The sequence below is a fragment of the Chelon labrosus genome, assembly GCF_963514085.1.
Source record: "Chelon labrosus genome assembly, chromosome: 4".
Classification (NCBI taxonomy): Eukaryota; Metazoa; Chordata; class Actinopteri; order Mugiliformes; family Mugilidae; genus Chelon; species Chelon labrosus.
This window is the reverse complement of record NC_140340.1, coordinates 31,839,749-31,864,834: the sequence shown is the minus strand read 5'-3', so window position 1 is coordinate 31,864,834 and position 25,086 is coordinate 31,839,749. Positions and strand designations below refer to the sequence as shown.

At 44.6% G+C, this 25,086-nt stretch overlaps 1 protein-coding gene across 4 annotated transcripts in view; it reads left to right on the top strand.

Annotated features, from left to right (window-relative positions):
- LOC311487606 (calcium-dependent secretion activator 1) overlaps nt 1-24,831 on the top strand; it is a gene marked incomplete at its 5' end in the record, with an annotated part of 135,463 nt that extends 110,632 nt beyond the window's left edge. For all 4 annotated transcript variants that reach the window (XM_084543954.1, XM_084543953.1, XM_084543952.1 and 1 more), the window contains 2 exons: nt 15,688-15,792; nt 23,218-24,831. In XM_084543954.1, the coding sequence (XP_084400080.1) occupies nt 15,688-15,792; nt 23,218-23,391 (279 nt within the window). In that variant the 3' untranslated portion in view covers nt 23,392-24,831. The remainder of the gene's footprint in view (nt 1-15,687; nt 15,793-23,217) is intronic.
- Nucleotides 24,832-25,086: the final 255 nt, after the last annotated feature.

The following is a 25,086-nucleotide window of genomic DNA, read 5'->3' as shown; positions in this document are numbered from 1 at the left end:
GAATGTTCAAGTGTTAACTGTTTGGATAGTTATTTGACGCTATAGAAACAGGATGTGACATAATGGCAACCACCAATTGCCATGCCAACTGCTCTGTACCGTGTATAATCCAGCATTTCTTTGTAACTAGTGGAGGTAGAGCAGAGCGTAGTATTAATTAAACAAAAACATGAGTGAGTCTGGCGGGTCATCGACATCGCGTGGCTCGGACCTTACTGCACAGACTCTGGCTCCAAAGTCGCAAGATGGCGCTGGTTGTATCCCCGGGAAAATAGTGTCAGTTTGACCGATGCAAGGAAGTGTCCATATTTATAAAGTCTATGTTAGAGCATGCAAAAGGCAGGATATGACGGAAAGTCTATGCTGTGGTAGTCGCTCACATAACACAGCACTTTCGAAGTAGGTTTATAATTTTGTGATAAACAAGCGTATCCCAGAATATGTCTGACTATTACGGTGTCAGCCCTCATCAACTTGTAATCTTGTCTCTTCAGTTTGACATTTCCATTGGTATCTTCGTGTAAAATACTCTTCTACTTCAACCTTGAACTTTGTATTGTGGCATTTTGCGAACATGCATGTAAATTACCTGGAAAGTTACCTGCTCTGTTCACACATGGACTCAATCTATGGCAGGTTTAAGTCTGTTCAGTGCCCCGCCAGACATTTACGTAACCACATCATGAACTTCACAGGGGAAACCAAAGGCATGTCTGAAACTTGTGGTACAAGCTGCAGCTCTTCCACATTCCTTGTATGTTCATGCTGCTGATGCAGTAATTGTGTCACAGTTATTTCATATATAGTTTTATAGTGTTTTCTTTTTACAGTACTCAGGCTTTCAAACTACCTCCGTCAGGAACTTTTGTTAGGTTATTGGATCTGTGTGTGTTTGTGTTTGTCTGGGGAACAGGGAGAAATTAATTTGGTCCCTTGCACCCTTCCTCCCCTCCCTGGTCCTTGAAAGAGTGGCTGAAGAGGCCCAGATTAAAACAGATGTGCTTAAATGATACGTTGGGGGTGGCGACTTAGCATGGCACAGCCTGGGGATCATTGATTAAAAAAGCCATGTCTTTAGTCTGAGCCAAATCCAGCCCTGCACTGATACACCACAGCTTCCTGTCCATGACACTGCCCCTTTACATAGACGGATAAACATGCGAGCCAGGTTGGGGCGAAGCAGGAAGAAAGAGGAAGACAGAGATGGCTCTGTGGTGCCAGTGAATCCTTGAGCCGCCTGCCCCTTTCCCCGTCCCTTCCCCCCAGGGATAGAGCCGCAGATACTGGGATTACACAGGTCAATTATACACTTAATCTGCCTTTGCTCACTGGGGATTAGGAGCATGGCTCATTGATTGATTTGAAGTATATCTGTTGACCTTGGATAGTTATCAGGTTCACAAGCGTGGCAAAATTGCACGTCTGTGTGACGAAAGTTAAAGCGCTTTTCAGTCACTGTTACTCCTCCCTTACGGCTGTGACAGAATGGAGCAAGTTCAGAGGTCAGATTAAGTTGCAGATTGGGGGATTTGAGACTGTTTTCATTGCCACCGCTGTACTTTGCTCACAGCGGGTGTGTGCGTGTGTGTGTGTGGTGGTGTATTTGGGGGCTACAGAGGTGACAGAATGCCCGCAGACTTGTGAGTGAGCGAGCTGCCGTCATACCACTTGGCTGTCTGGGGATGCTTCACCACTTTGCCATGGTCATGAACTCCCGGGCCCAGCGTCCACGCTAAGTGAACAATTTAATCAACTGAGCTTAGGCACCACACAAGAATAACTCCCTCTGCCTGTCATGTCTTATTCTGCTCCAGTGACTTGGTTGTATGGGAATGTAAGAAGAACTGTAAATTGTAAAAAAACAAACAAAAAAAAAAGTATATCATATATATATGCAGAATTTCTACACGTTGAATCTGGGTGGAAACGTGATAGCCACTGCAAGAGAATAAAAACAGAAGCCAATGTCCACACTAATAAATTGCAGTTTTTATTTTTATCACACTTCACTTTTATTAATCTGTTCTAAATATATCTTAAAGGATATGTTTTAATGTTTTTAATACTCTTATCAATGTGGGAGTGGGTCTTTTTTAGTGAAAATGTGAAATATTGCAAAAATCACAACAAATACTGCCACAAACATTCTCCAGAGTAACCTCAAAGGTACTGCAAGCTCCAAAAATATGCTACATCTACTTTGCAGGCTGTCTAGCAAGGCCTGTCATTGGAAAGGTGGACCAGATCTCTCTGCATCAGCTGTGTCCTAGCTAGGGGTTCTTTTTGGGAGAGCCATCTGGTGTGGCTTTGGAGTTGAGCTTCCCGTTCGGAGGACTGTTTGTTTCTGCTTGGAAAAATCTGTTCCTGTTCGGCATCTGCATCGATACTCCTGCATCACTTCCTGATTTCCTTAGATACTGTGCAGGCGGAAGGCCAAATTATAGAATATGCGCATGTTAAAAAAGGAATTTGTGTTAATGCTTGACAGCCCTAATATACAGTATTTGTGTCACCAAGAAACACCACAGTAACAGGTGTCCTTACTTGGGGTGGGATTGGCTCAGTACGTAGAGCAGGCTGTCCACGAATCAGAGGGTTGGCGGTTCGCGTATAATAATAGCCATAAGAAAAAGTGGGAGAAAGAAGCTGAAGGCCAAGATCAATGCAACACGGAAAGAAGTCAGTAGCCAGCAATTGGACCTCAAGTTCACTAGATAGTACTAGGTGGTACAATTCTGTTTCAGCACAGCGCAATGAGTAGAAGCTAGGAGAATTTACCAGGACCTTCTTCACAGATCCATCCAAAGTGTGCTCTCAATGGCAGACCCACCACAAAAATAATAGAAAATCATATGGGAGAAGGATACGTTGCATAACACCAGTGCTTCTATGGTACTGTCGTAACCCTAAAATAATAATGCTGAAAAGAAAAGACAACATTTCTGATTGGAAGGAGAAAATTCATTTATTCATTCATTCATCTTCTGTACCCGCTTATTCCTGTTAAGGGTCGCGGGGGTCTGCTGGAGCCTATCCCAGCTGTCATCGGGCGAGAGGCGGAGGGTACACCCTGGACAGGTCGCCAGTCTATCACAGGGCTAACACAGAGAGACAGACAACCATTCACACTCACACTCACACCTACGGCCAATTTAGAATCACCAATGAACCTAACCAGCATGTCTTTGGACGGTGGGAGGAAGCTGGAGAACCTGGAGAGAACCCACGCAGACACAGGGAGAACATGCAAACTCCACACAGAAAGGAACCAGTCGGCCCATGGATTCAAACCCGGGACCCTCTGGAATTAGAAACATAATACTTTTAAAGAGCATTAAAGGTTTTGATATCAACAAATTTTAGAATATGCACAATATAATATAATATGCCCTATCAGCGTTTTCAAGAAAGGTATTGAAGAATTAAAAAAGCAGGCTCTATCTGAAGTTCACAACTGATGAAAAAATAAATTAATTTTAACACAGGGTGGTTGAATGTGAACAAGAATATTAGTGGAATATTCATATTTTATTGGCCATGTAAACACCTTAGAGGGAAAGCTGTGTCTTTCAGTAGTCTCTACAACAATATAACTGCTATACTGCATTGATGTCCTAAATGTAAAAAGATTCCACAACCACAAAGGAGATAATATTGCCTATATATTTATACAATAATGCTCAAAAAAAGGGCCAAGCAGGAAAAGTTAGATTGACTGAGTGTGAATGTTCAAAACATGCCCTGAAAAGGTTTCACTTCCATTTAATGAAGTCTGTAAGCAGCTTAGAGTCCTCAATAATTACTGAGAGACAGCATTTTGTTTCCCTGCTTCGTTTCTTTCAGGTCTAAATCCTCTGTGAGCATTCTCAGCTCCATGATGCTGAGAGGAAACAGCTCAGGACACTAAAGCTACAATCATCCCTAGAGGAAGGAAATACAAGTTTAATGGAGACTTCTCTATTGTCAGATCCCGCTGGTTTATTGATGAAGGCTGGCAGGGTCAATTGATCGCGGGCACACATGTCATCTCTCAGGTCTCGATCAACCCTTTGCAGCCCCCTCCCATTCGCCGTTCTCTGCCTTGTTAAAAAGGGAGGTACGGTGACATTTGTTTGATTAACTTGTCTGACAAAAGTGACAGCTGCTCATGGGTGTATGTGGATGAGTGGCCCAGCGCCGCTCCCTCTTTGTACATCTGTCTGAGCCGGAGCAGGGCAAGCGGGGTGAAAAGAGACAAATTGGACCAAAAAAGAAGGCCATTCACCTTCGCCAGACCCCCCTCTGGATCTCCACCCCTCTATCCCATTCAGGTGCTCGGCGGGACCCTCAAGTGCTTGCTGGTTTATTCCATTTTCACTCCCTCTATAGAGTTCCCTGAGCCCACAAGTGTTTTAGCCCTCTTTTTTCTCCCCTCAATCCACCCCTAAGCGTCTCATTGTAAGTAGAATGGCTCACTTTTCTCAGGGCCTGAATCTGGCGGCTTTTTTTCTTATTTATTGTCCACCACAGAGCTTTTCTGTCGCTCATTGTGTGTTTACTCAATGACTGGTTGCTGACCGTAATTCCAACTGTTTAGTTCCTCACAACATGGCCCCTCAACTCCTTCCACCCACCACCCCAAATAGACACACTTCCCTTCTCCAAGCCACTGTGTTTTTATAAAGTTCCTTCTTATTTAGTCTGCTGTTTGCTGAACTAATATTTGTGAGTAAAAGGAGACGCAGATTGTTGATTTGAAAAAGAAACCTAGACCTGAGATAAACATTTACCTTTCTCCTGTGATGGCCTGTAGTTTGATGCTATCCCGTTCCACAGAATTACTTTTGTAACCAGCTGCCTGGATGAAATGCCAACTGAGCGCATTTTGTCGATGTCCCAGCTGTGCCCAGACTGCTGTCAATGGTCAGCCGCAGATTGCCTTTTGTGTCATGAGCGCAGTTTGAGACCTGTGACATTGTTAAGCTCAAAACTTTACTTTAATCCTACTTTCAGATCCTCCTTATGAATAGACAGGGGATAGACGCTGAGCCTCAGTCAGCTTCCTTCAACTCGTTCCACACTGAAACCATTTGAAACGTGGTTTATGTGTAGTTTATTGCTAGTGTTGCTTTGCAACAGCAGACTTGCATGTTTAAACCCGGAAGCTTTTTGACAGTGCTTTATCTCTGGTGAGATTGCAGAACATTTCTGCTTACATTATTTTATTGTTATGCCGTCTTTGGCACGTTCTACAAATTGCTAGTACTTTTCTTGTTCGTATTTTATGTATTTAAAATAGCATTTCTGCTTTTGTATTCAAATCAATGGATGGGGTGTATAAGAAACTGCACAGAGACCACACTGCTCTTCTTAGAAATTCTCAATCTCATACAAATTTATTTCATAAATAGCATTTTGTATCTCCAGGTTAACTATCTCAGGAGAGGGGCTTATGCATGTTGCAGTATGGGCCTTGAGAGTTTCTCAGGTCTCATGTTAGTCTGTCAAATAATCTGCCTTACCCCGGAGTCAATCAGCAGTCAGCATCACCATGGCATGTAGACAAACAGCTCATTGAGATTTTATAATCACGCAGTCAAAGAAGTCATCTACAAACCTCCGGATGTAAACAGGAGGTTACCCAGCGGCTGTGGAGCATGTTGAATTTGTTGAGAGTCATCAGACAGAAACAAGAGTTTCGTGGCATACCATGAATATGCAAGCAACACGAGCTAAAGCCAGGCTTCAAGAGTGTCAAAAACTTTCAGAAAAGGATTATTATTTTGTAAAAACAAACAAACAATAAAAATCTCGTGCACAGCAAAAAACATGAAAAAACTAAACCGAAATCAAATCAACTGTGTCTGTAAAATGTAATACATTAAATCCTTTCATTACCTGGCTCAAAGAAAGGACAAAATGTCCCACACATGAATCTTTTAAATAAAGTAAGTTTATTGTGTTGACTTGAATCAAATGTGCAGTCAGAGAAAGAGAGCGTTATCAGACACCTATAGATATAATAAACCACTCCCCAAACTCTGAATTGAAGGAGGCCGTCACAATGAATATATCATCACTCTGTGTATTTTAAGTGCTTGGATGTAGGATAAATCTCAAGAGGCAATCTGACAGTGGTAAAAAGTCGTATTAGGGAATCTAAAATGCTGATTAGATGATATTAAAGGCAGCAATATTTAATGCTTCATGTTTGAAAGGAGCATCATTTACTATTTAACCACACAGTCATCTGAGTGGAATGCGTCAGTGAAAACACCTAAATTACTTGACATGTTATGCTGACATATAAAATAAGAAAGTCAACCAAACTGGAGGCAGAAGAACACTGGCTCCATAACACTGCTGAAATGTGGAAGTGGCCATTTTACACTTTCAGATGTACGTCAATATCCCCACTTCAACAGCAGAGCAGTTTTTTAATGTATTCACCATACAACTGTGTGAGTTACTATGCTAATTGAGTGTCGTCAGCAATAGGCGCTCTCTGTTGAGCTGATCAGCAGGACAAGAATAGGCCGGCTGGTTCTGAAAGCCCAAGCAGGTAGGATTAGACAAGGCCTTTGTCCTAAGTGCATAATGTCTTGCAGTCAGATTTAAATACCCCACCCCCACCTACCATATCCTTATTATTTGTGAGTATACATATATATTCAAATGCCAAAACACTAGGTACACTAGTTAAAACAACAGTTCTGCGTTAAATCTCCCTTTATGACTGATTATGTTGAAACCGTATCAGAAAGTTAGTAATTCAACTGGATGATCCTTCTGGAGGATGTGTTGTGGCTGAACTGGATTGAATTGTTTCTGTTGTTTAGCCTAGCCCACTGACTGAAAATGGGTGTGTTAAAATAATAGAAACATGTTTTGGTACAACAGAATACAATTCAACAGTACAACAAACCACAGCCTCTACAATGATGAATCAACAGCGTTTTGAATAAATGCTGAATACCAGAACCATCATGTAGCTAAGATTTAGTTCAGGGCCTTTATTTTAGAATACACCAGTGGAAGCGTGTGAAAGTGCAAAAGAAAAAGTAGTGTAGCTTCATGGCACTCAATGGACGGCCATCCTTCTCCTTCACAACCAAGTCTGTCACTTTGTATTAGTGTTGCCGCACTAGCAATCATCATTCCATGCCTCCTGCTAATTGCAGACACAGCTGGGTCTCAGCAGGACATGCTCTCTCTCTCTCTCTCTCTCTCTCTCACACACACACACACACACACACACACACACACACACACACACACACACACACACATATACCACATTCATACAACTTACATGGAAGTACTGTAGCAATGACCATAGACTTTACATTTCTTCTGTGTAGAATACAGGCTCAGAATGTCACATCATCGTCAAGACAAGGTGGATTATTGCTGCTCACTACTTCTGATTATCTCTTAGCGGTTAACAGTAATTAAAATCATAAGATCAGGAATTCATTTCAAATCTGGACTTTATGAGCTTTGCCATTATTCAAACCTTTTAATGTACTTACATATTATTATTATTATCATCATTGTCATTATTATTATAGAAGTACTACTTTTCTCAATATAATGCAGTGAAACATTGAAAGATTTTTATTTTTATTTTTTTAGATTAGTTCTCTAACATTACGTACTACAATATGACCAAGAATTCAGTGTCAGCTTTCAGTTCATTCAGTCAGTACTCAACTGGTAATATGGTTTGATGTGCACTCACACACACACACTCACACACACACACATGCACAGCAACTGAGGCAGAAAGAGGCAGAGTTCCAGGTTGCTTGTAATCCCTGTGTACCCCTTGCGGTGAGGCCCCTACTCAGCTATAACATTCCTAGCTCCCACCAGAACAAAAGCTTCAGAGCAGCCCTATAAAGGAGGGCCTCTGACCTCAAAAATTCATTTAAATTCACTTCAGTTCAATTTATTTCAATTCAGTTCAGTTTTTATCGCATCACATACAGTCCAAATAATCCCAAGACGCTTGACAGAACCCGGCCTGAAACCCCCAGAGCAGGCAAAAAGGGGACGATGGCAGGAAAAACTCACTTTTAAGAGGAAGAAACCTTGAGCAGAACCCAGCTCATATGGAGGGACCCATCTGCTTGAGGCCAGCCGGGTGGAGACAGACAAACAGAAGAGGGAGGTGGGGCAGAAGAGAAGGGAGGGGAGGAGGTGAAGAGAGCAGCAGAAGCAACTGACAGATAAAGCATACAGTACATGTACCATTTTTTAAGGTTGTGAGGATGTGTGTGTAAGGGCTCGCTTATGGTCCTGTCTTTCCAGTGTGCCTGCTCCGACATGGTCAGATCATACATCAGAAATTTCACCCTTTTGTTCACATGTACCTGTGGGACTTTGTCATACTTTTACCAGTGTCTACTCAGTGTCTCAGACTCCATTTTCTTAATACCCTCTCTCAAACCTCAGGCTTTTAAAATATACCCTGCTTGTGCACAAATCAAATAATTTAAAGCAGTCAGTCTCTACATTCATTTGCCATATTTGTCAATAGAAATTACAATTTCACATCCTTTTGTGACACCAGAAACATGTACAAGAAGAAAAAAAAAAATAAAGTTAGCGCTGCACAGAACTAAGACCAAGATGCCAAGGAGGCCTACTGAAGTATTTTAATGTCATAATGTGTCAATATCACAGATTTGGTTTGTAGTTTTAGCTAAATTTAGCATGTTTACCAGAAGCTTTACATGCTTTATGTTTTAAAAATGGTAAAACTCACAAGCTAATGAGTAATTTGGCAGTACAAGGCACTAAATCTAATTTAGGAAACTTCAAGTCAGTCCTTTAATATTATACAATCCTCAGATTCTCACATGTGATTGTGAAAAGACAAGGTAAATTGGGGCCAGTTTAGTAGATCATTGTTTAGTACAAAAAAAATCAAATGTGTGCATAACAGTAGTGCTAATTTCAAATGTGATGACTACACAGCATAGTGTGTAAAAATCAGCTGCTCAAAAATAAACTCACCTCAGTTGAGAGATCAAGAATCAAGAATCCTTTATTGTCATTATGTGAGGACATAATGAAATTTTGTGCGGTAGCTCCTGGCTTAAATAGTGCAATACAAAGGAAAATTTTTAACTATAATAATAAAGAATAAAATAAGATAAAAAAGTAAAAAAATACAGAGATGGCAAATAAGTGAGAGAGTGGGAGCGGAAATGAGAGAACAAAGCTGGTGAACCATGGAAATCTGCAAATTGTTCGATCGTGGCTAACATCTGACACAGAATTTGAGTGTTGCGTGACAAAAAAAAGGAAATATGAACAAGACAAGTGCGTTTGTTGTCTTATATGAGTTAAAACTACACCTCATAAGTGGTTGAAATTGTATGTTTCATTATCAAAGGAAAGCACCTCATGTTCATTGTTAGTAATGTAATAACTGAACTGGACTGTTTCCTTTGGCTTATTACCTCCTGGAACTATGTGGTGTTAAGAGAATATTTACACATATGCTTTTGGGTCTATAACCACATCAGATGGGGTGCTCTCAGATGGAAACCTCTCTCTGGTCATGGCACGTTGTAATTCTAGTGAAACTTAAACCACAAGCTTTAAGTAGTCACTTCTTGCCACAGTCCAAAAACTTGGTCAGGTTGATTGGTGAATGACCAATGATATTTTGTTAGCCCTATGCTATGCAATGCCCAATGTCATCTGGAATTGGGTCCTTCTGCCAGTGACCATCTACTAAATGATGATAAAAGGCTATTGCTGCTGGGTGGATGTGTTCCTTCATATTTAAAAGGGCAATGTGCCTTATTGTACATAGCAAATATATGCAAAAGGGTCATGAAAAAGGTGAGTAGGTGGAGATGGAGAGGTGTGCTATTTTGTGCACCAAATCCTGCTGGTAACAGCCACCCTCCCAACCCCAGTTGCCAAGAACCATGTGAAGTCTTGGGTGTGAACACAGGCAAGGTTTGTGTGTGTGGCGGTTGGTGGGGGGTTTTTTGGTGGGAGGGATGGGCTGGTGTCAAATGGGGGCAGGAGGTCGCTTTATCGCCTAGCTCTCGCATGAAGGGGGATGGACCAGCAGATGTATATGAGTGCGTGTGGGTGTGTGTGTGACTGGTGTTGTACGGAGTGTGCATGTCGCCTGTGTAAAGGTAGGGGTTCATCAGTATGTTGTGAGGTGACAAAACACACACAAATGCACACAAAGATAACCCAATTGAAGAAATGGAGGCCCTTCCTTCAGATGGAACTCGTTACAGTGTCACAGATTTGAGCCCTGTCGGGTTATGGCATTATTTATTCAGAGTCATATTACGCTTGTTTTGGCTGTCAGCAAGTGCTAGCCCCCTGCTGATCCCCATGCGGCCTAAAAAAGAGAGCTTGAGTGAATTTGTCTGCTCTGATGATTTTCTTTTAGTTCTTCCTGCCAAGAGGAACGAAGCAAGAGGGACCATCACTGTTCATTTGACAAGCTCAGGAAGTCTTAAATTGTCTTTAAACTTTATCAACATGTGGATGCCACAATGTCTTATTCTAATCCTGAAAGACTGTCACCTTGTCTGGCTATTTAGTATCAGGAGTACAATTTGGAGGTGAAGATATAGTTAATAGATATATAGATAATATAGGTAAAAGAAAGATCAAGATTTGATGATACTTCTGAGAAAGGCAGAAGATAAAACCAACACTCATGGGAGAAATTAAGAACACTATAGGACAGTTAAAGATGATTGTTGGGGTTTTGACTTCTCAAAGAGACCATTTTTTTTGGAAGATCCAGCTTCCAATGACTCACAACAAAGCTGATCCTCATATTGTGTAGTATGGCAGTCAGGACACAGCCTAACGCACCGTTCAGGCCTCGCATTAACATCTGTCAGGAGGAATCTGATCACAAGTGACCAGCTTAAAGTACCACTGTGAACACTCTGAATACTTGAGCACCTCCAAATGTGGTCAGAGATCAGATCTCTCAAATGTGAGAGATCTACACAGGCGACATCCGAACGGTTCCATGAACCAGGTGGAGTTAAATGTATTTCCTCAATCACCACTTCATGTCTTTATTTACCTTTATTATTAGATTACGGTGTGTATAGCAGCTTCCAGGGTTGGAGTTATAATCTGAGTTTTGGGCATGTCTCGAAAATAATTGGCATTTTGGCTGAGCTCAGTAAATAATAACTCACGCATGTGTGCCCATGACATGATGCATTCACATAAAACAGTGCTGTTTGTGGTTCTGAAACAGTGGTAGAGATCCATTAAGACAGTATTCACAACGTTGGTGTTTATTTGTATACAGAGTATGAAACTAAGATTGGATCTCAAGAGCTGGCTGGAGACACATTTTAATGTCAGGTGTGAACACACATGCTTAAGGCTGACCACTTGCGATCAGATTGCTCAGGTCGGACGTTAATGCAAGGACTGAGATCGGATTGAAAGAGCTGACTCGGGACTCAAATGGAGGCGCATTTTAACCATTAGTCATTTATTTGCTTACATTTTTTGTATGCTGACATGCAGGGGATATCCATTGTCTTGCCAAATGTGGTTTCAGGTAGGTTTCAGACTGGAGTCCAGTGAGCAGTTAAAGATGAGCATAGCAGGGCAGATTGTGATGATGTAATGGTCATGTGACTACTACTTCTGATTGCAAAATGTTTCAGTGTTTTGCAATGAGTAAATGAAAATGTGAATGAGAGAACTAAATTTATGTGTTTACATTTTAATGAATTAGCAAAGCCATAGTTGGTTTGGTTACAGAGGAGGTAACTGGTACATGACTGCTACAGTGATTATAGTACTTTTGTAAATTTAATATATATATTTATTTACAACCTGAATACACAAGCACAAAAGTAGTAGCCTTGTAATTATGGACTGAATTCACCTGATTCATCGTTGAGGATTAAGGTAATTGGGTTAGGGTTAGACTCTGGGTTTACATCAGAACTCAACCGGTGTGCTTTCAGGGCCATTTCTCTGGCTGGCGTCAGAGTGTACAGTGATTTGGTTGTTTTGGTCACCTAAAGAAAATGGTCATACAGGAAGCAATGACCAACTATGTTGTTCATTAGTTTGGATGGCCTAGTGGACTGTGACATTATCTTCAATTGCAAACATTAAAGTCTTTGTATAAAAGTAATAAATGGCGTGTATGTTCTGAATTTGTGGTAGAGAATAAGCAACATTTCTAATTACTAATAATTACCTCACTGGAAGACTTCATCACTTGACACCTTTTCTCCGCTGACCTTATTTGCACAAGGAAAGACTTGAAAAGAGTGCTCCTTTACCTGTAGGCATATGCCATGTGCACATGACTACAATGTTTGTGTAAGTGATGCCACTGCTGAACGTGGCAGTCCGAGTACTGAACTACAGTCTTAGAGATCATGAATTGGAAATTTCAACCTGGAATCTAGAACTTAACCGTAAGGAGGCTTATGACATGTTGTTCACTTCACGTCCTCGTAAGGATGGTAAAATGTAAAAGGTCTGATCAGTTTTTATTGAGAGTGAGCCTATTCCAAAAACACAAACCATAAATGTGTGTTAGAGGGTTTACAGTCTGTAGAGCAGACCACATTCAACAGAAATACATGTCTTAAATATAGTTTCAGAAGTCTTTCTGTCCTACTTTTCTGGATTTAAACCAGTCAAGTAAATCAACCGTTCCTTTCATTATTGTAAAAATAGTGTAGTCAAGGCTAGTATAGTGTATTCAAATTGATATTAAATAGATCCTAACGCTGAAACAAATCACAAGCATTATGTGTGCTCAAGATGTCCCTGACAGACCTCCAAAATGCTAGTCATGGCAACAAGACTTGTGACATAACTGTCAGTCCTCTTTTTATATAAAATGAAAAGAACTAAAGCAGAACTGGCACAAAATGGCTGCTGCAAAAAATGGCTGCAGATGGGAGCTGTGTGGCACAGTGTCTAAAGAAAAAAGGAGATGCAAAGGAGGAGTGGATGATGGAAAGAGGGAGAGCAGCCAGTCAGTAGATCAGTCACTCCAGGCCTGGCCTCTCGGCAGGGGGTTGTGCTCGGGGCGAGATCACAGGCCTGCTGCCACGCCGAAGCCTTCACAGGCACACAGCGACAGATAGGAAGCTGCTGGCACTGGTTGCCTCACTGATTCACCCCGGCACTGCTTCCACACAGCCATCTTCATCCATGTTTCACTGACTTAGCTTGACCTACATGTAGACCTGATCCTGTCATCTGTTTTCTTCCATAAATGCGGCTATTGTGGTGGCCCTGTAGCTCATGCTGACTCTGCACTCACCTCTGGAATTGTAGAGATTCAGGGAAATGGGTGATGAGAAGGATTATTACAGTTTAAATGCTTGTCTGTTGAGTCACTGAGAGTAGCCACTTAGTTAAAAGCACTAGCAATCTACACACATACTAGGCAACTTTACACAAAGCTTAAAGTGAGATATATTCCACAAGCACTGCAAAGATGTCTCGCTGATGTTAATTTGGCCTAGTATCTCCAAACTGTGTCAGGACTTCTGTGCAAGGTACTAAAAACAGCTGCCAGTTTTTTCAGACATCAGTCTCACACATATCTGTTGAACAAATGTTCTGTCTGTGATGCAGGGGCTTGCATTTTACTCGCACTGTTAAATATATATTTGCAGAGGTTGAAAAAGTGAGTTTCATTTTCATTTTCATTAAAATCTATGGTGTGAAGTGTGCTAGTGGAAGAAAACACACATATATAGAAGTAGGGCCGTGCAGCATTGAGGCAAAAGTTTTTTGGCTCATGCTTCAAGTGTGTGCAGTCTTTTAGTCCGGTGTCTATTTCCGTTAATGTAATTACTATGCAGAAAAAGCTGTTTTACTTCTTATTGTTAGCAATAAGAAGAAGATCCCTTTGATTGTCATATTCATCATGGCAAACAGTTGTTTACTTTCAAAGATAGAGCCTATCTTGTACAACTTAGAATGAGCCCCCTGGCATCTCATCCCCTCTAAAGGCACATGCATACACTTCTACCCCCTTCTTCTTCAGTCCTCTTCCCTTTCTTCCCCAGCGCTCCATCCATTCCGCTATGACCGCTGAATGTCAGTCAGCTTCTATTAGTATCAGCCCATCATTATGCATCAATTAAGACTGGCAACTGCCAAGTCCCAAAGAGGCAACATCTGCAGCCTTTCGGCTCCATTTTTTGTAGAGGTACTGTCCTTTGAGAGGGTTTGTCTAAACAGAACAGTGGGCTTGTGTGAAGAAGGTGGTAAAACCTGTGTGTAAACTGTAAGAGGGTGTGGTTGTGGCATCGCACTGCCAGTCAAAACATTGCTTCAAACATGTGCTTGACTTGATTAGTATAGACATTTATTTTTCTCATGTATTAGCTGAATTACAGTAACTTTAAAATGTAAGACTGACATACTCGCACGTGGTTAAAATGTACATTTTACACGTGATTAATGCTAACAGAACAAACTTTACCTTGGTTTTGATGAGTAAATGAAGTGCAGACTTTTCAGAGGTTTTATTCAGAGCTATATTTATAATCCTGAGTGCGTGCTCTTTATATTTCTTAAATCTGGTAACTCTGTCTAAAGTGGTTGTTTATGTTGTGTCATTTATCAATCAACAGATCAGTTCACCATTCACCAATTCTTGTTTCCTTGACTTCCTCCAACATTTCAAATTGTTTCATTTCACATTACATATGTCAGATTTCTCCAAACTTCTCTGCTAGTGTTAATTCTGGCAGCGGATTTATATTTGCTTTTAGTCTTTTAGCAAAAACCTGATGAATTTGACATCTTAAGATTAATATTTTAGTAGTTAGTAGTATTTTAGTAATAGTTTTTGAGTGTCTTACCAACCATCATAGCTGACACTGTAATTCTTGGGTTGCCGTGTCAGTTCAGTTTTAGTGACCGTTAAATATGACCTGGCTATCCTTTACTTGGAGATGGAAAATGTGGATTGTCAGTGAATAAAAGTGTCTTAATTTATCAGAATGGCTTTCCTTTCTGTTTTTAGACTACAACAGCAAAAAATGTATTCATCAGGAAAGAGAGGGATGGAATTAGTTAATGTCAACACGGTTTAGACTAGAATAAAATTTCTTTCAAGCATTTAGGCAACTGCTTGTATCCTCAGAACATGTTGCTGTGTGCCAAGAGCATTATTAGCCATTCTCTTTATTAGGATTCACATTAACTGACACCTCAATTGCCGCTGGATCTTCCTGGGGTCCACACTTTAGACTTAAATATAGATCCTTAGCCCATGGGACAATGATGGATCTCAGACAAACTGTGGGCATCGCTGAACTGAAGCACAATTACTTCACTGCTCTGTGCTGCGTCGTTTTCTGTTGCCTTGATGAGGCTGTGCCAATGACATGACATAAACATCTTGGGATTAGACACGTCTTTCTGCTGACTTTAAGTATCAGTATTGTCCTTTTGTCCTCTCCCTGAGCAATCCAGAGGGAATCTAACCCTCATAATGGTACACAGCAACAATGACATCACACGCGTGTTTGTCTAGACACACAACAAGTAAAGCTGATTCATTACAGATACTAATTTCTGTGGTTGGTATTTAAATGTGTGTGCTCTGAACCTAACAAGTTTTGAGTATAGTTTGTGAAGTGTGACGATAAAGGTAAGATTTATATGTACTACTTTTTGTTTGTGTATCTGTTACAGCAATGGTACACCAGCACTATGAACCTTGTAGGAACGTGGCTGACTGACCGTATGGACCTGCAGCTCCATGTTTATCAGCTGAAAATTCTCATCAGGATTGTCAAAGTGAGTATGGCCAGCTTTTATATATATCTCCTACATATCTAAATGCAAGCCAAATGTTTCCGTCAACATTTATTTCATGAATATTCACACAATAAATAACAGAGTGACTCTCTGTTATTTAGATTAGATTAGATAAGATTTTCATCATTTGACATCTATTCTTCTTAAAAAGTACAATTCTATTTCATCCTTACTGACCGCCAGAGGCGGTGCTTCAGCACTGAATGTCTCCATCTCGTGCATGCGCAGGTCGAGTGTTTATACCAACAGAGTCATCTGTGACCCCCGATGACACCGGCTAACCTATATCTTCCGGTGACATCAGAGGATCTGTTCCTTTTCATCTTCTCGCTTTGCAGGTAGACGTATGTCAGTAAGTTCTAGCTGAAGTAAGCGTGTACTTCACTGCTGCTTCGTCGCCGGTAGCCTTGCGACAACGTTGTCGGAGCTGCGAGCTGCGCCCTCCAAAGGCTGCGACGAGCTGAGACGGGAGGTTTGTTGCGGTTTACCGCGGACACCCTTTGAGTATTTGTTTTAGTCGTTTGTTATAAGGTTGGTGAAGGCGTGGTACTCACTCCCTCTCCCGACACTCGTGTTATTATTTTCGGGCATTAGCGGTCGCGTTGCCCGCTTGACCTGTTGGCTGTGTATCGGTACACTGTTGGTTGTACCCGTTTTTCGTTGTAGTTTGATTTGTTGGTGAAGCCAGCGTACTCGCTCCCTCTCCCGACATTTGTACCGCCGTTATCCGTGACTAAGTTGTAGCCCGTTTTTCGTTGTTGTTCCCTGTAGTGGTGAAGGCAGTGTGTGCGCTCCCGCTCCCACTTTAGGTGTATATTATTACCTTAGAAAAGTAGTTTTACCGGCGTTTTTCTCTCGGCCTACTTGGTTTGTTTTGTTTTTTGCACAGCAAGCTGACTTGCTGGTGAAGGTAGTGCTCTCGCTCCCGCTCCCAGCATAGGCGTGTGCTGTTGCCCTTGTTGCGACACCTGTTGGTGAAGGCAGTGCGTTCGCTCCCTCTCCCAGCATCTGTTGTTTTCTCAGTTGTTGTCACCATGTTTGGTGACCACTCTTGCTCGGCCTGTCTGGCTTCTCTGCAGCCTGAAGATGGTCATGATATGTGTCCTTCGTGCCTTGGCCTTGAACACCTGAGGGAGGGGCTTTCGGAGGATCCATGCATGAACTGTAGCTTCATGCCCCGGGCAGTGCGGGTTGCCAGACTGGCTGAGGTTGAACACCTGCTGGGCCATGTTCCGGGGCTGGACCAGTTGACTCCAGCCCAGCGAATGCCAACTCAGCCTAGGCGACCTAGACGGCGGGCTGAGACCGTGGGAGCCTCCTCCGGGAGGGGGGCCAAGGAGTCTAAACTGGCCTCCAAGGTGGACCAGCTGACTGAGGAGTTGAACCAGGTGAAGTCCCTCTTCCTAGCCATCCAGTCTGGGACTGGTGCAGGGGAGGTTGGTGCTCCTGCTCCTCCTGCGGCCGTGTTCGATCCAGAGGATGATGTGCTCTCCGTGGCGGCATCAGCCACTGAGTTCGCTGACTGTGGGGCGGACGTGGTTCCCCAGGACCTTACCTCCAAGCATGGCTCTGGGGAGAGCTCCCGCTCCACAACCCACAGTTGTGCTGCTGGGTCTGAGGATAGCTCTATGGGTGCCATCATTCGTATGGCCCTGGCCCGCCTGCAGCTGGATGTTCCGCAAGCTCAGCCGGCTCCTGCCAGTGCTTTTTTCAGGCGGGGCCCAGCCCCTGCCACCTTTACTGTGCCTCCGTCAGGCGAATACCTGAGGGAGCTGCACGCATGCTGGAGGGATACTAGAGCCCTCTCTCATGCAACATCTGATGGCCGGACCCTGGCTGCCATGCAGGACGCAGCCAAGTTTGGCTTGGCCCGCATGCCAGCGGTTGAACCGACTATAGCGGCTCTCATCGTTTCGCCTGATGAGGCTCTGAGGCCAGATGCCAGGTGTCCTCGCCCCCAGTGTCGGGTTACAGATGATCTGCTCTCTAAAGCTTATGACGCAGCGGCACGCATGGGACGCATCGGCAATTCCCTGTCGCATCTGATGCTGGCTCTTTCTGCATCCCTGCAGGATGCTACGCTGGACGCGTCTGTCCACAGTTTCAGTGACGCGTCTCTGCAGGCTTTTGCTCTGATGTCCAGAGAACTGGGGCGCTTGATGTCCACTCTCGTCCAGGCTCGCCTCCAGGTGTGGCTGGCTCAGTCGCCTCTCACTGAGACGTGCCGGAGAACCCTCCGCAGTGTCCCAGTGGAACCCCGTGAGATTTTCGGGTCGGCTGCTCTAGAGGCGCTTGAGCGCACAGTCCAGGCCAGACAGACTTGACAGCAGCTCTCTGGGCTTCACAGGAGTATGCCTCCTCCCGGCAGGCCGGGGGGTTCTTCAGCTGCCCCCCAGCGACGCTCTCAGCCACAGACTTTCCCCAGTGGCCACCTTAGGTCTCAGCGACCGGCTCAACAGCCTGTTCAACGAGGGGCTCAGGGCTTTCGAGCCCCTGAACGACTGCCCTCTAGACAACCTCAGGCTTTCGATGCAGCCCGTCGTCCCCCCAGGGCCTCTAGAGGCCGGGGGACCAGGCGCTGAGAGCCTGGGGCCGGTCGTCGGCTGTTTTTCCCAGCAGCAGCTCAGCCACTGGGCTGCTTCCACCACGGACCCGTGGGTGATTTCCACCTTAACCCACGGGTACAAACTTCAGTTCCGACGCCGGCCCCCAGCCTTCGGCCGGGTCAAGATGACCATCATACACGACCCGGCAAAAGCCCATGCCCTCAACCAGGAGTTGTCCGCCCTCCTGGACAAGGGTGCCATCGAGCCGGTAGACCCCCTGTCATCACCCGGGGGGTTCTAATCGACTTGTAAAGAAAGACGGCGGACTCCGCCCTGTCCTCGACTTGAGGGGACTCAACAGGTTCCTCAAGGTCTTGCGGTTTCACAAGCTCAGCACTGCAGAGGTCCTGTGTACCGTTGCCAGAGGGGAGTGGTTTACTTCGGTAGACCTGAAGGATGCGTACTTTCATGTCCCCATAGCACCACACCACAGACATTTTCTGCGGTTTGCCTTCCAGGGCCGCCATTTTCAGTTCAGGGTGCTCCCGTTCGGCCTCTCCCTTTCTCCACGGGTGTTCACCAGGTGTGTGGCGGCAGCCCTCTCACCCCTGCAGTCGCGGGGCATGAAGATTCTGCCGTATCTGGACGACTGGCTGATTTGCGCGCCATCCCGGTCTCAAGTGACCCGGGACACGGCGATTCTCCTCTCACATGTGACCCAGCTCGGTCTCAGAGTGAATTTTCTGAAGAGCTGCCTGGTCCCCTCACAGAGTACACTCTTTCTGGGGATGACTCTGGATGCCGTTGCCATGAAGGCCTGTCCATCTCCCCGGCGCGTGGACGACATCATCCGCCTCCTTCTCCTCTTTCGGGAGGGCCGCTGTTTGCGCTATGTCCTGTATTTGCGCCTCTTAGGCAAGCTGACGGCTGCTGCCACTGTGGTCCCCTTAGGGTTGCTGTCGCTGCGTCCCCTTCAGAGGTGGCTGAACAGCTTCCACTTGGACGCCAAGTGGCACCGGCACAGGAAACTCAAGGTGTCACGGCGTTGCCTCCTTGCTCTGGCTCCATGGAGGGAGAGGTCATTTCTCCTTCGGGGCATGCCCATGGGCTCTATTGCATCCCGTCGGGAGACTGTCACAACGGACGCCTCCCTCTCAGGGTGGGGTGCTGTGTGGCAGAACCGGACAGCTCGCGGGCTGTGGCCTGCACGGGACCGCTCGGAGCACATCAACGTGCTGGAGCTTCGGGCAGTGCACATGGCACTGCAGTCTTTTCTTCCGTTCCTGAGAGCGAGGCATGTGCTAGTACGGACGGACAATGTCTCAGCCGTCTCTCACATAAACCACCAGGGGGGAACCAGGTCAGCACGGCTGTTGCAGGTGACCCGGGACCTCCTGTTGTGGGCGGCTCCCCACCTAGCCAGCATGAGGGCGATGTACTTGCCGGGAGAACGGAACTGGACCGCAGACTTACTATCCCGTGGCAAGCCTCCACCGGGGGAGTGGCGGCTTCATCCCGAGGTGGTGCTCAACATCTGGGACGTTTTTGGCAGGGCAGAGGTGGACCTCTTTGCCACAGAGGAGTCGACCCATTGCCCCCTCTGGTTCTCCTTGACAGGGGAGACCAGCCCTCTGGGCCAGGATGCTCTCGCCCACGATTGGCCGGAGAGTCTTCTCTATGCCTTTCCACCAATCCCTCTGATTCCTCAAGTACTGCAGAGGGTCCTCCAGCAGGGCCACAAGCTGCTGTTGGTAGCCCCCTTCTGGCCGGGGAGGACATGGTTTCCTCTGCTGCACAGGCTCTGCCGCAGCTCACCCTGGCGTCTCCCCGACAGGATGGATCTCCTGTCTCAGTTAGGGGGCCGGATTTGGCATCCCGACCCTCAGCGCCTGCGGCTTTGGGTTTGGCCACTGCAGGGCCCGACCCGCTGCTGACAGGGTGTTCGGACACTGTCCAACATACCATACTGAATGCTAGGGCGCCTTCTACCCGGTTGCAGTATGAGAACAGGTGGCGGCTGTTTTCTGTATGGTGTTCGAGCAGGGGTGAGGACCCCGTGCACTGTACAATTCCGAAAATTCTGGAGTTCTTACAGTCACTTTTGGATGGCGGACGGTCCCCGGCTACTCTGAGGGTATACGTGGCGGCCATTTCCTCTCGACATGCCCGGGTTGATGGCAACACCGTGGGGGGCCACAGACTCGTGTCCCTTTTTCTAAAGGGAGCCTTGAGGTTAAGACCCCCACAGGCACAGAGAGCTCCAGCATGGGATCTGCCCCTGGTGCTGGACGCTTTGTGTCTGCCTCCTTTTGAGCCCCTGGCGCAGGCGGAGCTGAAGTGGGTGTCTGCTAAGACTGCTTTTCTCCTCGCCATCACTTCAGCGAAGCGTGTTGGGGAGCTACATGCTCTCTCTGTGAGCGATTCATGTCTGAGATGGAACTCAGATGGCTCGGGGGTCACTCTGTGGCCGAATACGGCTTTTCTTCCCAAGGTTCTGTCATCGTCGAACCTTAACCGACCTATCCACCTGGCACAGTTTATTCCCCCTGCAGGGGAGGACGGGTTAGGACTGTTGTGCCCTGTGCGGGCTCTGAGAGTCTATGTAACTTTGACCGCAAGCATGAGACAGTCAGAACAGCTGTTCCTTTGTCATGGTGGTCCTAGGAAAGGCTGCGCTCTCTCCAAACAGCGATTGTCGCACTGGGTTGTGGATGTCATAACCCAGCCATATAGACACAGTGGTCGCCCCCCGCCATCTGGGGTGAGGTGCCACTCTACTAGGGCTGTCTCTACATCATGGGCGGCTCTGCGAGGCGTGCCCCTGCAGGACATCTGTGATGCAGCATCGTGGGCATCACCAACTACCTTCTCCAGATTCTATCAGGTGAATGTGGCCACTCCCCATCCGCTGGGTGTGGCCCTGTTGCCCACCTCTACTGCCTCCTCTCATTGAGGTATGTATTGGCATTCCTCGTGACTTTGTCGTTATGGGTCATCCAGTGCTGAAGCACCGCCTCTGGCGGTCAGTAAGGATGAAATAGAACGAGAGTTACGTATGTAACTACGGTTCTATGAATCCTGGATGACCGCCAGAGCGTTCTGTCACTCAGAATCCTTGTGGTTTCGCGAGAAGATTCTGCAGGAACAGATCCTCTGATGTCACCGGAAGATATAGGTTAGCCGGTGTCATCGGGGGTCACAGGTGACTCTGTTGGTATAAACACTCGACCTGCGCATGCGCGAGATGGAGACATTCAGTGCTGAAGCACCGCCTCTGGCGGTCATCCAGGATTCATAGAACCGTAGTTACATACGTAACTCTCGTTTTCTCCCCTGTTCACACATAGTGTGGTGTTTTTACCATCAGTTGTACTTATATACATCTTCTGGAGGAATAAAACTATTTTATTGTAGCTCAAGAACTAAACTAGTTATAATGTTGTCAGCCCACAAAGAAAGGTGATAATCTAAACACATGGTGATGCCACAGTTGGCTTCATGACAGATCACCTCCTTTTGGTGTGACCCAGATGCTGTTGATTTATCATTCCATATCCTACATCAGTATAGCTGCCAAGTCTGTACCATGTGTGCAGTTTGCAGTATGTGTATCTTTAAGGCAATATGTTAATCAACAGGGATCCATCTGACCTTAAATTGTATTTCTTGAAAGGAGATGCAGCACAGGTTCCCCTCAAAGTGATCATAAGGTCATATACAATATTATAATGAGTAGTACTTCGCTTGTGAGAGTTAGGGCTGGGTTATAACAGAAAAAAAAAGTAGTTTGGACGATGAGTTGTCTCGCCATATAGGAGATCAAAAGAGTTTCTAGCCGATCCAAAAAGCAAAAACTCAAAGAAAACCAAATGTCAGTAAGAAGTTGGAGATGCGTTGTCGTCTAATTGAGGGAATTCTCACAGTCCAGAGAGCAGTTACTCTGGTGACCTTAACGAAATACAGGGTTGGTTTACAAACTAGTTGGGATATCGCAAGTCCTGCAAGGAGGTTCATGCCTTCAGCTCTTGGATTAATTCTACTGTACCTCTGCCTGACGTAACGTCACATGTAATGAATGCCTTTGAGACTGGTTCTGTGGCATCTGAGGCCCCTTATACATGACTGCCTGGACCACTCTTTAATGCGGGGGATGCCATCATCTACCTGTACCACAGAGCTTACTCCCTTCTGGAAAAAAACACTTTGAGTTTCATGATCTTTGATACAGTATGTCCGTGTGCTTGTCAGATGCGATGTTAAAGAGTACTGGTGCGTCTCAAGGAACTAAACTGACACAGATTTTTTTTTTTTAATTGAATAAGAGCTAGGCAGAGTCAGGCCTGCCAGGACCGTGACATGAAACCACTCTTTACGAATCCTATAGATGATGTCCTGGAGGGTCATTCATCTTTATATAGAGCCAATGGTGATACTTACTTTCAAGCTTAGTTTTAAACCAATGGAAACCAGGGTCAAAGCTACACAGTGAAGCAATAAGATACCTTTAGTGTCAGAAGTGGTAGCTTTGCAGCACCTTGTCAGAGCTTCTATCAAGCGGGGGACACTATAATTTTAAATGAATCGTCTTAATACAGTTACATGGGTGCTTTGTGACTTCTGAAGCAATTTATTTCTTAGAAGGTGGACAGAAAACCTCTGAATACCCAGAGTCAATAACAGCTACAACCAGTATATATTTCAGCTCTTCAGGCATGGACCCCTTATGATAAAGTAGCATAGTACAAAGACTGGAAGAGTTTTTGGGCATGGACAGCAGAACACCATCTATCTAAGAAAATAAAAAACCCTAACCCTTATGCCTTTACTAACAAATTTTTTATTCTTGTGTTTGTGATAGAAAAAGTACCGCGACTTCCGTCTTCAAGGTGTGCTGGACTCCACGTTAAACAGTAAAATGTACGATACCGTGAGAAACCGGCTGACCTTGGAAGAAGCCACAGCCTCAGTGAGGGAGGGAGGGATGCAAGGCGTTTCCATGAAGGACAGCGATGAAGAGGATAACGACAACTAGATCAAAGGGCCTGAAAACTACAAGAATGGCTTAGCTTTTCAGAAGGAGAGGTATACTGCCTGAAAACCCACACAGCCTTCCCATGAGGTCAAAATAGCTTGGCCTAACATCCAACTAACCCCTTCCATCGTTTGCTTTAAGTTTTTCATTCTGTAATAGTTCCACATAGGAAACATCAAATTCATAGCAATTAAGAACTAAATGATAAATTGATCAAACAATGCTTTGTTTTGCCAGAGTTATGAGTAGACTTTCCAGAATATCAAAAAGGGCCAAGACGTAATAGTATTTCAGACAAATGCGGCAAAGACACTCTTTACGCCAAGCAGCCTTATAGATAAGACAACTAAAAAAAAAAAACATGTGAATGCAGCTTTGTACCAGGTCTTTGTAGCAGCTTGTTCAAAAAAATATTTATTCACTTACTTTATTTTAGGCTAATCAGTTGTGTGAAAAACCCAGAACACTTTCCCATGCCCTTGTTAGGCCTCTATACTGTGATTCCAAGTGAAATTGATACAGATATCTGTCTCTTAAAGCCTGACAACAAACGCATGATTAACGTTTCACTGTTTAAGTCAAGCTGCGACTGATGCAAATGTCTCTAGAAATTACGGTTACTTGTCAGACGACGATGAGACTTTCCCCAAACAGATGAGTTTAAACATTCAAAAGATTTTTATTTCTGAGTGATAACCAGCAATATGGATAACTAATTTGTTTCCACGTTTATGACCAAGTGTACTGTATGTTGTGACAAAAAAAGTTGCTATTGTGCGTTCCAGTGTTGTAAAGGATGTGATATGGTCTCGTACTAGTTTCTTTCTTGTGGCATTTTAAATCACGCAAGGTTAATCTCAACAGCAACGGTCACACAGCAAAAGAAATTGAGTGCATCATCTATAATAAAGTTGATGGTCCCAAAAGTGGAATCTTTAGTAATAGAATGACAAAAAATGAATAAATAAAATAACGTAATTTAACCTTCAATTCAGGTTTTGAGGAAACCCCACTGTTTGCTCTTTCATTATCAATTGTATTTCTGAGATTGTGGATTGGTACTCCCTGTGGACCAAATAATTGCTGCCTACTTAGCCTAATACAGACTTTGTGAGTCAAGGTGTTTGCATGTGTGCAGCATAAACACCAAGTTTCACCAAGACAGCATGGCAGTCTGTTAGTTGTTGTTAGAACTAGTTCCCAGCTAAACCAGGGAATGTAGTCTATACGCCATGTACACGTACTACAATCAGAGCTGCTTGAGACAGTTGGTTTGAGAGTATTGTGATTTCCCAGCAAATTACAGCAACAGTCTAAAAAAGTGATGGATCAGGTTAAAAACCCTTCTGACATGTTGAAACCAAAGCTGGGTATATCACTTGAAATACACCAAGGAGTGTATCTATTCCCAAAACAAAGGCATTACCCTTTCCATGCAGCGCTGAAGCACTTGTTACTGATCTCAATCTGCTCTGACTCTTCTAGTAACATGGTAAACACACATTTACCTAAATCCTGGAATGTTCTTTGAAAATGAGTCTGTGAACTTCCCTTACGGCCGGGCTGCATTTCTGCCCCCAATAAATGTGTGTAACAAAGAATCAACCTGTCAACAAAACACAACCAGAACCAAACCCTACAGAAGGCACCAAGGCGAAGAAGTGAAGAAGAATCAAACTTAAATTCATGCGTCTG